This window comes from Polyodon spathula, chromosome 13 (assembly GCF_017654505.1).
Source record: "Polyodon spathula isolate WHYD16114869_AA chromosome 13, ASM1765450v1, whole genome shotgun sequence".
Taxonomy (NCBI): domain Eukaryota; kingdom Metazoa; phylum Chordata; class Actinopteri; order Acipenseriformes; family Polyodontidae; genus Polyodon; species Polyodon spathula.
The window spans coordinates 42,174,925-42,188,875 of NC_054546.1; the positions used below are offsets into that span (position 1 = coordinate 42,174,925).

The 13,951-nt window shown below is 41.3% G+C and overlaps 1 protein-coding gene across 6 annotated transcripts in view; it reads right to left on the reverse strand.

Moving 5' to 3' along the window:
- The window catches only part of LOC121325448 (PSME3-interacting protein-like), a 34,720-nt gene extending 22,139 nt beyond the window's left edge, over window positions 1–12,581 (reverse strand). For 4 of the 6 annotated variants that reach the window (XM_041267929.1, XM_041267928.1, XM_041267925.1 and 1 more), the window contains exons 1-3: window positions 12,485–12,580; window positions 9,247–9,319; window positions 8,899–9,037 (exon numbers count right to left, since the gene is read on the reverse strand). In XM_041267929.1, the coding sequence (XP_041123863.1) occupies window positions 8,899–9,025 (127 nt within the window). In that variant the 5' untranslated portion in view covers window positions 9,026–9,037; window positions 9,247–9,319; window positions 12,485–12,580. Of the gene's footprint in view, window positions 1–8,898; window positions 9,038–9,246; window positions 9,320–12,484 lie in introns of all 6 variants that reach the window. The other 2 variants (XM_041267927.1, XM_041267926.1) reach the window with 2 other exon arrangements.
- Window positions 12,582–13,951: the final 1,370 nt, after the last annotated feature.

Consider the following 13,951-nt stretch of genomic DNA (forward strand, 5'->3'; position numbering starts at 1 on the left):
GATCCGGAGCCTGAATACAGCACATTCCTGCACTGCAGCTTTCGATCCGGAGCCTGAATACAGCACATTCCTGCACTGCAGCTTTCGATCCGGAGTCTGAATACAGCACATCCCTGCTCTCTCACTCCAGTCTGAATACAGCACATCCCTGCTCTCTCACTCCAGTCTGAATACAGCACATCCCTGCTCTCTCACTCCAGTCTGAATACAGCACATCCCTGCTCTCTCACTCCAGTCTGAATACAGCACATCCCTGCTCTCTCACTCCAGTCTGAATACAGCACATCCCTGCTCTCTCACTCCAGTCTGAATACAGCACATCCCTGCTCTCTCACTCCAGTCTGAATACAGCACATCCCTGCTCTCTCACTCCAGTCTGAATACAGCACATCCCTGCTCTCTCACTCCAGTCTGAATACAGCACATCCCTGCTCTCTCACTCCAGTCTGAATACAGCACATCCCTGCTCTCTCACTCCAGTCTGAATACAGCACATCCCTGCTCTCACTCACTCCAGTCTGAATACAGCACATCCCTGCTCTCTCACTCCAGTCTGAATACAGCACATCCCTGCTCTCTCACTCCAGTCTGAATACAGCACATCCCTGCTCTCTCAGTCCAGTCTGAATACAGCACATCCCTGCTCTCTCACTCCAGTCTGAATACAGCACATCCCTGCTCTCTCACTCCAGTCTGAATACAGCACATCCCTGCTCTCTCACTCCAGTCTGAATACAGCACATCCCTGCTCTCTCAGTCCAGTCTGAATACAACACATCCCTGCTCTCTCACTCCAGTCTGAATACAGCACATCCCTGCTCTCTCACTCCAGTCTGAATACAGCACATCCCTGCTCTCTCAGTCCAGTCTGAATACAACACATCCCTGCTCTCTCAGTCCAGTCTGAATACAGCACATCCCTGCTCTCTCTCCAGTCTGAATACAGCACATCCCTGCTCTCTCACTCCAGTCTGAATACAGCACATCCCTGCTCTCTCACTCCAGTCTGAATACAGCACATCCCTGCTCTCTCACTCCAGTCTGAATACAGCACATCCCTGCTCTCTCACTCCAGTCTGAATACAGCACATCCCTGCTCTCTCAGTCCAGTCTGAATACAGCACATCCCTGCTCTCTCAGTCCAGTCTGAATACAGCACATCCCTGCTCTCTCACTCCAGTCTGAATACAGCACATCCCTGCTCTCTCACTCCAGTCTGAATACAGCACATCCCTGCTCTCTCACTCCAGTCTGAATACAACACATCCCTGCTCTCTCACTCCAGTCTGAATACAGCACATCCTGCTCTCTCACTCCAGTCTGAATACAGCACACCCCTGCTCTCTCACTCCAGTCTGAATACAACACATCCCTGCTCTCTCAGTCCAGTCTGAATACAGCACATCCCTGCTCTCTCAGTCCAGTCTGAATACAGCACATCCCTGCTCTCTCAGTCCAGTCTGAATACAGCACATCAAGTTAGTATCAATTACGGTTCCTTTTGCCAGGGGTGAAAAGCACATCTGATAAAGTTAATTGCTGCTGAAAGGTGGACTTCATTTTCCAAGGTGTCACTGACGGGGAATGAAATCGTCACACCTTTGTCAAGAAACCTGGCCTTCTGTCATCATGGGCTCTTTCTCTGAAGCGACCGAACTTGCAAGAGGCTTTGTAACTGGGCAGTGTACCAGGCCAGTCCGTCCAGCATGCAGGTTTGATAAACTGAAAGGAGGAATAAAATCAGTACGGCATTAAAAGAAAGCTGCTCTGTCTGCTAAGAACAAACCCCCAGGCCTGATCCAAATCTCTCCCCCTGGGTATCAGACTCATGAAAGTAAAAATAGTTTGAGTCCTTCCAAGAGAACTCACCTGAAAGCACTATTTGCAAGCCTAGCTGGAAACAGCCACACATACATACAAAAAGAAAAAGAAAAGACAAATCTGATTCTGTTTTACATATAGTGGCAACATGTTTTGGGAGTGCTGCACAGAAGAACAATCGTGTATTGAAAACCAGTCAGTTAGTGAAGAGCCCTTCCACAGTACATGTGCATAAACAATACTTTAGTTTGTCTACCTGCCAAGGCTGGGTATATGGTTGGTGTATTTTTACAATTAATTTAAAACAGTTGTTATTCACAGCTACAGTGCGCTCCAAGTTTGTTCATACAGAAGCCAGTGGCATGGCAACACTCCTCGCCTTGAAAACATGAAAGCAAGACTGCTTCTCTGCTTGTCCTTGAAGCATGAATCCTGTTTGCAGCCCCCATTCATTCATTTTGATTCCATACTGTGTGATTCCGTTCAGTCTATTAATAGCATCTCTTTCTTACTCCCCAACAAAAAGTTTTGTAACTCGGCCGAGCTTTCAGCTTCTGCCTTCCACAGGTACAACACAAAAGGAGAAGAAAACAGAGTTGTGGCATCTAATTGATAGGATTTATATGCCAGCTTGTTTGTCTGCTCAGTCTTGGTTTTAAGTATTTATAATCTGTAGCACCGGCACAATGAAATATACCTGCACAGTACTTTTGACTGGCAGACCTGAGCTAGAGCTGAAACCTGACAGGCGGCCCCAGGCAAGCCGACCCCCACGAGTTTATTGATCTACTTCTTTTTATTACGCAGGACAGGAGATACTTTTAGTGAGACATTATTACCTGCTGTGCTCTTCAGATTTTTTCAGCCATACATCAACACACTGTAGCTCGATCTGCATGCAATCCTTTGCAGAGAAGACCTCAGCCGATGAAGTTATAGAGGTTCCGGGTACCTCTTTGAACAGTACGGTGTCATCTTGACTACCATGTCACAGTCACTCTGAACAAGCCTGGCTCTTCAATCCACACTGACACCGAACAACAACTAGCAGAGACCTTTCACAATCACCACTTACCGTTCTGCACTCTTGAGTTCAACCCATTTATGAAAATCTAAATTTGCAGAGCGTGGAGCACTAGCAGTTGGCGCAGAACGTGTGCACGTTGTAACCGAAGCGTCCCTCCAGCACAGCAATCATTTTCAGGGTCTAAACATGTTGGTATGCACTGCTGTTTTACCTTGCCTTCCCATTTTATAATGCAATGGGTTTTTCAAATCATTCTGTTTGTGTATTGCAGATTACATACCCAATCAACACCATCATTTAATATTGGCTGATGAACTGAAACATTTTAAATGAAATACAATTGATACAGAAAAGGATTTTAAGTTTCCACTTATGTCATCCAAAATAACTGAATGCAGAAAATTGTTTATTTCGGAAATGCTTTTTCATGGAGTGCTATCAGCATTTTCAAATGATTTTTGTCAAAACATTACCCTCTACAGCTTCAAGGCTTACAGTTTGATGGGTGGGGAAGTTTAGAGACAGAGAGAGACAGAAACATTTAGCTTATTGCTTACACAGGATGCAATCGTTATGTCTCCTTTAGTGATTACATAACTCTCCTGCCACCGAATCAGAACTACATGCAGCAGGACCAAGCTAAACTGTTTCTGTACACAGAATAAGCACAGCACACAGACCTACATTATTCAATTCGTCTTTCATCGTAATATTAAACACAAGTCATCCTATGGTATAGCCCACTATTTTTAATATTCTTTTTATTAAATGTAACTTCATAGTAAGTATCTATTAGTGTGGGGACTACACAGAGCAACGACAGCTTATTATCATAATAGAAGGCCAGAGTACAGAAATGGCCTCATGGTGTTTTAGCTTGTCTACATATTGACCAACGCTCTCAGGCAGAAATCCACCTGTCAAGAGGCACAGCTAAAAAGAAATTGTGTGAATTATGAAACCCCCCCCAGCTGTCCACAGAGAGTCTGCCTTTTCAGCTGACAGAAGACGAGCAGTCGGGGGGCTAAGCAAAGAGAAATGAGGGGGGGAGGGGGGAGGGTAACCTGCTGAAACAGACAGACAGACACAAGTGGAGACCTGCAGAGAGCTACAAGACATTGAAATCGACTGATCTAAACATACCAGCTGTTTGAAATACAAGCTTTGTGTGCCAAGATTATGAAAATCAAGCATTTAACCATGTGCATGTGAGTCTCTGCAGTGTGTTTTTATGTGTGTAAGCATATAGGAAACGCCAGGGACAAGCCGATCTTAATGAATTGCAGTATTTACATCAACTGAATTGGCCCCCTTATCCTGAGTAAATACATCAATCCTACCACAATCATCAAACAAAAAGATTGCAAAGTGGAGTGCTTAGGTCGGCCAGGGCGTCCTCAGCTCAACGCGCACTGTAGCCTCTGTAGACTGGCCAGGCGCCTGCGGGCTTGCCTGTAAGCTGCCCAGAGCTGCGTTGTCCTCTGACGCTGTAGCTCTGGGTTGGCTGCATGGCAGGCCTGCAAAGTGAAAGAAAGTGGTCGGCTGACGGCACACACTTCAGGGAGGACAGTGTGTGTTTGTCTTCGCCGTTCCCGAGTCAGCGCAGGGGTAGTAGCAAAGAGCTGAGCTTAAAAATACAATCGGATATGTCAAATTGGGAGAAAAGCTGGGTCAAATTATGGCGACTACTAAATTTTAAAAAACCAACAAATGGAAGTGTATACAACTTGTTTTTTTTTTTTGTAAATGTATATTGTAAACAGTGTGTATTTACTGTAATTAATTAATGAAGTACCTGACGCTCCTTGGAGAGCCTGTCTGCCGAGTGTGATTACGAGGTGTGGAATCTAAATCAGCAGGTAGGTGTGTTCCAGCGGGATATAAGGTATAAAAGGTTCCATTTATTCACCTCGGGGCTGCTGCAAAACCAAAGCTAACTGGGCAAAAGAAGCTGAAATTCACCTGTGTGTGTGTGGGAGGGCGAGTGAGCGAGAACCAGAACCAGGGTTGGATCCCGAAGAGTGAGTAAGCAAGTCGAAACCGCCGATAGCCGGGCCAGTAGAACAGAGAACACTAGTTCAGAGATTGTAGATCCCACCAAAGTTTTTGTACACTGTGTCGTATGTGCTCTGTACGCTGCTATTGCTGGCAGTGTCACGTGAGCTGTTCAGTGTGTTGATATGTAAATAAATCCTGTTCGTCTGCGGGGTGTATCAACTTCAACCTCCATCTAGGTCTCCTGCCTGTCACTCCGCAGCGAATGCACGCACCCACACGGCAGACGGCTACCCTGTCACAAGCGTGAATACCCTGTATCTTTCTAAACAAGGGATTAGGGGTAGCTTCCTTACAATACCTCTCTGGGCTTTACCATGCTTACCTATGCTTTACCATGCTTTATTACACTTTGCCACACTTTTACTATGGTGAACTGTTAGGGCTATTATATTTGTAGCTGAAATATGATGTCACTTTATATTCTAAAACTAAATCAATACATTAAAAAAGAAATCCAGTTAATATACTAAGCTGCCATAGTGGACTATTGGAAGGAGCATTCATCTCCAAAGATTCTCACAATTTCAAGCATCACACAGAAAATAATTTGAAATATATAAAAGATGACAGCGAAATGAAAAGCCACCCACGGGATAAAGGAAGGTGAATAGCAGAGTAATTACGTGTTACTTATTGAATGCCAGCAGCTCACGGTGCTTTTAAAACGTTACTTTGTTTTAGGATTTTATTATCCAGAGACGAAGGTGATAAGATATTGCCCTTATTATGATCCGACAGCCTGCATTAAAGGCAATGAAAGTTTTATAGGAGTATTATGCTACAGATCATTTGTAATTGTAAGCACATCAGTGCCCTGCAGTGTTTTCAAATAGTATTTAAAGAAAGAGATGTCAGTGTTGAAAATAACAACATTGGTATGAAATAAATCAATTCCTAATTCCAACTCCAATTCTCATTCCCTTTTAACCAATTTCAATTCCTTCAAGGGAATAGAGAGGGAGTGGGAATTGAGAACTTTTTTTTTTTTTAAGAATTGGAATTGAAAAATAAGGAATTTCCAGCATCCTACTGCTGTGAATAATAGCAGGAGCAAACGGTGTAATCTCACAGGGATGTAAAGGGAAGCATATTTGGAGAAAGTAAACAAACGTGACTATCAACCAAGGTTGTTTTATATACTGTATAACTATGACAGAATGTAACGTATTATAATATGGTAGTTGGGAGTCCATGCTTCATGTGTTCTGCCTGTAAAATGCCATTATAGAGGGCAATGGGAGCACATTCCAGGTAACTGTTTAAATGCTCGATTAAAGGTTTTGCAGATTTGAAATGAAAGTGGCCTTGTCTGAAGACCTTTCAATATTTTGCCTTGGATTAGACAGGCAATCTTCTGTTAGATAAGACATGCACAAATTCTTGAAATCTTTAAATTATGCACGAAACAAAGTTGTGGTGTTCTGGAACCAGGGATGAATTGAGGCAGGGGGTACTGGGGGGGGGGGGGGGGGCATTGTGCCAGACTCAGTTCTGTACAAAGAGCGAATGGACAAAGTAAAGACTAATGGCATTTGATAACATCTGGTTTAAAAAAATAAACCAGCGCCATACATTACTGTGTCATCTAAGTACATCTGACCACTGACAGTCTGATGGGAAAATGTTATACTTCAATTAGAAAGAGCTATGGCCCAGTATGGCACCCTGCGTGTGCTCAGTGGCTAATTACATAATGTACCATCTACTCTTAACTACCTACCTCCTTCTGTGTTCAGCAAGCTGGAAAGTTGAGCTACACAGTATACAGACACTGCTCTCATTTAATGGATGCAGTCTGTCTGTTGGTTTATTTACTTTTTTGTACATAAATAGATAGAAATCGAACTAATGGATCTGGGTAGCTCTGTCAGCCATACAAAAACTGCACAGTAAGCTTGCAACACCTTGTATAAAATCCTGGGTATGCATGAACACTATTCCTGGCTTCATGGTGCAAAATCTAACGTACCACTTATCTATGGAAACCTTTTCTTCCAAGAACAATACCTTAAAGATTTCAGAACATAATGTATGCTTTTTGAGAGCTCATGCAAGAAAATAGTCTGACTAACAATTGGCTTGTATATACATATATATTGTAAAGTTTTCTAAACCCAGTTCATATCCGAGACACAACTGTATTCCCTTTCCAATGACTTTTGATGCTGCTTGGCTAAAACCAAGGAGCACCTGGGATGAGCAGCTGTTCTGGCAGATGTTTAAAATTACAGTAAAACATGAAAGCTGTAAAGTAAAGCAAAAGAGGAATTACAAAGCGATCATGATGCTAGGAGTCTGCAGTGCGGTCTGATGATGTGCTGCAGTGCTTGTGAACAGGTACATGCTGTAATGTAGCTTAACAGACAATTTAGGTCGGTTGGGGAATCCTTGGCTTAACGCACACCAGCAACCCCTGCGGCTGGCCGGGCACCTGCAGGCCTGCCTGTGTTCAATTCAGAACTGCGTGCCCTCCAACGCTGTAGTTCTAGAATGGCTTCTTGGCGGGCTTGCATTGCGAAAAAAAAGTATTTCACAGCATTTAGGAGCTGAACCAACATCTGTCGTAAATTGAATTCATGCAATATCATCGGAGTCCCTGCAAGACTATTAAGAGTGGGATTTACCTGTTTAAACAGTATAACACAGTCTATGCCTTAGTAGCAGTCTTTCCAGTGGCTCCTGGTGCTCTCACTGCCTTGTCAGTGCTTGGCAACAGCCCGCTCGTGCATTAGTAAATTAGCTTGCAGTTCCACAGCTGGCACACCTGCTACACAGAGGAGCTTTTAAAAGCAGATAAACTGCGGCTTCTGTTATTGCTTCCTGTAATGCCTTCTGGCTCGTGCTGGGACAAATATCCGAACAAATATTTATTTTTACATGTAAGCAAAGGCAGAAAAAACTGTACACATTTTACTATACATATACTGCAGAAGTCAGGATACATCTGCAAACTGTAAGATATGAATGTATGTGATTCATAATAATCTAATGCAAACTATTGTAGATGCATGTAGAATAACACAGTTTCCCGCTAGGAGAATGTAGTAGACAGTAAGATCAACAGTCTTATCCTAGATGGGAAATCTTTAAATCAATCAATGACCAGTATAGTGGTTTGATATTACTCTAGAGGGCACCAAACCAGCAAAAGGACTTTCAGCCTCCCCAGAGCTATGCACACAGCCTGAATAAAAAGCGTGCTGTTAGAAATCTAGAATGGGTAATGTCAATGAAATCATGCAGATCATCATAATGCTCAGTGCAGATCTAGACTGAGACGCATAGTTTGGTTCACTGCACCCCCGCTATATCATGCAATGATGAAATCAACTCTGAAGCTACTGTATGTCACGCCCCAGGAGACAAGGAATAATTCCTGATGACAGCGTGCATGCATCACTAACCACTGCCGCAGACAAAGCACATGATACCAATGCTGCTCCTGCAAAGACCTCCCCTAAACTCTCAAACTATGGCAGCCGGGCTGCTACATCTGAGTGGCACACCTGGAGTAGCCTTCTAAACCCCTACAGCTCTGTCCTGATTCCAGAAGAACCATGTGACACTGAGACCTTCCAACTCTGCTGCATTTATACCACAGAACGGCCAGCAAAGCTCTTTATTCTTGGATCAGGAGGGCCATGGGGCCTGAGCCAAGGAATCAAAATTTTTAGAAAAATTTACACAATTCAGTAATGGAGCCACACAACTTATTAAGATGGCAAATGTTACAAAGAAAGGTAAGTGAAGGTAAAATAAAATTAGTACCTTTGTATTATCTTTGTGTATCTTTTACATTGCATTTACTGTTATATCGATCCTCTGATAAAGATTTAGTCACTAATTACAGTAGAACTGTAGTTTAGAACACATGCACACCACACCTCTGGTAGGTATGATTGAATGGTGTCCATGAACAAGGTCATAACGAGGGGGTTCTTTTCTTATTGAGTCCCCTGGCCCCTGTAGTAGTTTAAAAAGCATTCCCTTACCTTCTGGGTCCTCGGGTTTACGAACTTTCTCCCATTCCTCTTGTCTTTTCTTGCGTTTTTCCTCTATTTCAGTTTCTGACTCAAACTTCCGGTTCACAAAAACTTTCTCATCCCCTGCTCCAGCCATAATACAAAGCACCTGGAAATAAACATGGAGCTTAGCTATGAGGGAAACAACTAGAGCTCATCTGTTTGAAAGCTCTTTCTGGATTTACTGCAGCACTGTGTAGAGCTACGCCAGCTTCCTCTCGAAACTCCACCAATGCACCTAAGTATCCCTCCAATCAGTTATTCCTTCCAGTATCTCCCATTGATCTAACAGCTAGAGAAAAGTAGAGTAAGTTTTACCTAATTGATTAATCCAGGTATTCTTTACAGAGTCATCTGTCAAAACACAGGCCCAGGTGTAACTTGAATCAACCTGCAAGAGGAAAATAGTTTAGATTTTCTGTAGTTTGTACAGTACAGCAAAGTTTACCTACAAACAGGCACCACGTGTGTGCAATAACACCTTTCTATAGGGAACAGGAATTAACTAGTGGAAGCTAGTGTTATAATACCATTACAAGAGGAGGTATCTTAGCATAGTTTTGCCACAATGATAATACCTGTAGTACTGTATAATCTCAGTCAGTTACAGCTGTATAACACCACCCAAAATCACCATAAAGATAATTCTTCTATAGCTGATACTATAAACTTATAGATATATATAATGATATATATATATATATATATATATATATATATATATATATATATATATATATATTGTTACACATTTAATGTATTGTTAACTTCTTGACATGTCAGCGCTCTCTTCCATTACTAGTGAAAGGTGGCCCTCTGCAGGTAGAGATAGGAATAACAACATTATCCTTCCATCTAATCCAGTGGGGACTCCATCTCTGCTGCTTTGTATTACAACTGAGCTCTCAATTACTTAACTAGACCCTTAATTAAATGGATCATGTGCTTAATTAGACCTTTTTAATTGTTTTCCTCTCTTAAACAGCAGCAGATTTCAAGTTAGCTATAACATTTTATAAGTAAGGTGAACTCTGCAACTGTTTAAGAGCCTGAAAACAATTACAAAGGTCTAATTAAAGAAATGATCTGTTAATTAAGGCTCTAGTTAAGTAACTGAGAGCTCAGGTAGGATGAAAATCAGCAGATACAGGGGGTTCCAGGACCAGGGTTGGGAACCATTGTACAAAGGAAACATTGGCACTTCCAATCCATTGCAGGACTTTGTTCTAACTGCAACCTTAATTATTTAATTGACCTCCAACAGTGTCAATTAAATAATGTAGGATCTGGTTGGAACAAAGACCTGCAATGGAATAGATTGGAAATGCCAAAGATTGCCTAACAGTGGAGCAAACCACTAGGTTTAATTATGGGATCGCTAATGAAACTTATGAAATCTTGAATTCTCAAATCCCCTGTAAAAGTCACTTTCATTCCAGACTGTGAGTACAAGTTGCACAAAAATCCGAACCCTCTAGCCTTGCTTAATTGTTCAAGGTTTTGGCAGCCATTAATCAGGGTTGGCTGATTTAAATCAAGTCAATTTTAAATCACGGATTTAAATCACTTGATTTTTTTAAAGAAAAGAATTGATTGAAATCTTTTTTTTTCATTTACTATCTATTTTATATAGTTTCTCAAGGAAAAGACATGAAAAGTATGTTTTAAAAACCTTTCATTAACACAAACATCTTAAACTCTTACTGTCTATAAACGAAAACTCTAAGGGCTGTATTCTGATCACAGCGCAAATGCAGTGAGGACGGCGCTTGCCCTCAATTCTGTGGTACATAAATGGAGCGAATGCATAAAAAATAAAATAATTAATTAAATGGTATTCTAAAAATATGTCTGGTCCCGTCATAGAGCGCCTGACCCATTACACTATGTAACACAATTTTTGTTCCTGGGTAGTAAGTGTTATTTCCTAATTGCTTATGCCTCAAAAGTATAGAAAATGGCTATTATTCCCCACAAACTTTGCTTTTGTGACCAGGACAGTAAATACAGTATAATCGTAAATCTCGAAAAACTACTCACTTCTAAATCTTTTGTAGTCATTTTTGTATTACTTTAGTATAAATACATGTTAATTTGGATTCAAAGTTTTTTTTTTTTTTTTTTCTGACTTTATGTGAACGAAAAGACACACATTTGCCCGTTTTCCCATTGGAAATAGTGATATTTTGAAATATCACTGTCCTGGTCACAAAAGCAAAGTTTGTGGGGAATAATAACCATTTTCTATACTTTTGAGGCATAAGCAATTAGGAAATAACACTTACTACCCAGGAACAAAAAAAAAAAAAAAAAAAAAAAATGTTACACAGTGTTAACATATTCGCCGAAGCGATTCTTATGATCCAAATAGACAATTGAGCTCTGTGTTAGACCCGCTGAAACCAGGTTTATTGAGTAGTGCAATCAGGAACTTTAACAACTGAACACATTATAAAAAGCAAAGTAGTCTTAAGTAACAACTGGGTGTGTTTGGACTGGCACAGAAAGATGAAATCAAAGAAAGAAAGAAAGAAAGAAAGAAAGGCTGGGATGAGTGAGGGGTATTTTTCTCTGGCGTACTCCATCGCTAAATTCTTGTAGTTCACATTGAGAGGATGCCACGATGATAAATAATTTGCTTTATTTATGTATTCATTTAAGATCGAGTAATTTTGTCTGGTATGTAACCATTCACAAACCATTTACAACATCCTTAACATTTACAGTTTGGAGGTACTGTAGAGCTACAACTTGGGTACGACAAAAAATTACATAATAAAGAAAGAAATTTAAATCTTTTTTTTTTTTTTAATAAAAAACAAATCGCCAACCCTGACACTAATTAACGTCAGAAGTAGGGAGAACGTCAGACAAGCGTCCAAAAAAGTGCCAAATAGGCTCGGTTCGTCTGATAACAGACAGGCCTGTGACGCAGCTCTGTGTATGAGCATTTCTTAGATACCCGTCGGGTCTACATGTACAGTGTGTGTGTGTGTGTGTGTGTGTGTGTGTCTGTGTGTGTGTGTCTGTGTCTGACACGTGACAAAGTGAAAAAATGACTCTATATCGGATTTTCCCTTCAGACACACTTAATAAAATACCAACAGGAAAGAACCAAGGTTTACAGTAGACGGGATTTTCAAAGGCTAATTGAATTGATACAAAAATGGCAACTAGTATCTAAATATGTATTTCATGTTAAAACTAGCCTGAACACAGGAAGATAATACCTTGGTTATCCGATATACACAGGGGGTTCTCCCACTAGTCTTAACAGCATAACTTGCTAAAACAGAAACAGCTCAGAAAACAACTAATTTAATTCTCGTATAACCCAGGTATGTTTAACACAGTAGCCATGTTGCAGTGGTATAGGGTTGCCAGTTTGCGAGCTGGCGTAGTCAAGCAAAACTACGATGTAAAACCATTAATCACAGCAAATTGAATTTAAAACACACGCTTTAGTTAACGATATAACTTTTCCACATAACAACTTAGAATAAAAACAATCAATTTAAGACTTAGTCATTAACGTGCAGAAACATAACTTGTTTACCTAGACAGCTTCGTGTTGCACGGAAAACATTCCCTAAATCCCGAGGAGGCGAACATGGGTTCCGGCTAGGTAGTTATTTGGTATACAGAAGACACTAGTATTGATTAAAACGGAACAGAGAAGGATCACACTAGTCCTGATGACTAGTTTATCATTTAAGATTATTTCATGCAAGACGACGTATACGGACTTTTAACATTTGTTCTTAAAATAACCAGAAACCATTTTTTCCCCTAGTGATTTTATATAGATGCAAATATTTGTTTTAAAACCTAATCGCTGGCTATAGATTAAAAAAAAAAATAATAATAAAGTAATAAATAAATAAATACTGTAAAACGCTTTTTTTACCCGCAGCAGCTGTGCAAGTAAATATTTGTGGCTAGTGCCACTTCAACCGAATAAAATGAATATTCCCAACGTCTCTAAATTCTGTTGTAACCGCCGCGTATATTCATTTTCAGACATTAACAGCAGGAGTTGCTGTATTGTATTGCGTGTCCATGCCGGACAGAAAGGTGTGTTCCCCGGGACTGTAGTGGGTTCTGGGAGCTGTAGTTTAAGTGCAACAAACCCTATAGCATGTAGTACAGTATTATCAACTGTATGCAACATTACACTTTTCACATTCGTATATTTTGTATTTGACCTGATCCTCAGCTGTAGCAAAAACAGCAGGGATAATGACTTGAGCACTGTAACCTCAACAGCTATTACGCTGTTGCCAAAAACCCAGTTCCTGTATCATTTATCGCTGTTCCCAGTTTAAGGGGAAGAGATGTATTTTTCTGGCAAGGATTGAACTGGCATTCCAAACGGCACAGAAGACTTACTTGAGGAAATTGTGAATCATTATTCCCTGCTTGTGCCTTCGCCTGTATTCCTGTGCCTTGGAGAGGTGGTCTGTCTAGGGCAGTCTGTGCATTCACACTTGGAGAGGTGGTCTGTCTAGGGCAGTCTGTGCATTCACACTTGGAGAGGTGGTCTGTCTAGGGCAGTCTGTGCATTCACACTTGGGGAGAGGTGGTCTGTCTAGGGCAGTCTGTGCATTCACACTTGGGGAGAGGGTCTGTCAAGGGCAGTCTGTGTATTCACACTTGGGGAGAGGGTCTGTCAAGGGCAGTCTGTGTATTCACACTTGGGCTGTCTCTGTGTATTCACACTTGGGGAGAGGGTCTGTCAAGGGCAGTCTGTGTATTCACATACACAGACATTGTTTCTATACCACCCTTTCCTCCTTGATACTGAACTGATGACTGATTCTGTGTTCTGTGCCAGCCTGACTAATGCTTCAGTGGCAATGCAGCAGTTGCTCTGCAAGAACAGTGCAACAACTCAGTGCTAAGAGGGGCAATGGTAACATGAGGGCATTTGCAATTAAATGAGACAAATGTTTGAATCCATGGCATTCATAGTTGGACATATCGAGGGGACCCCTATGGTTTGTACTAATACTAACTGGTAATC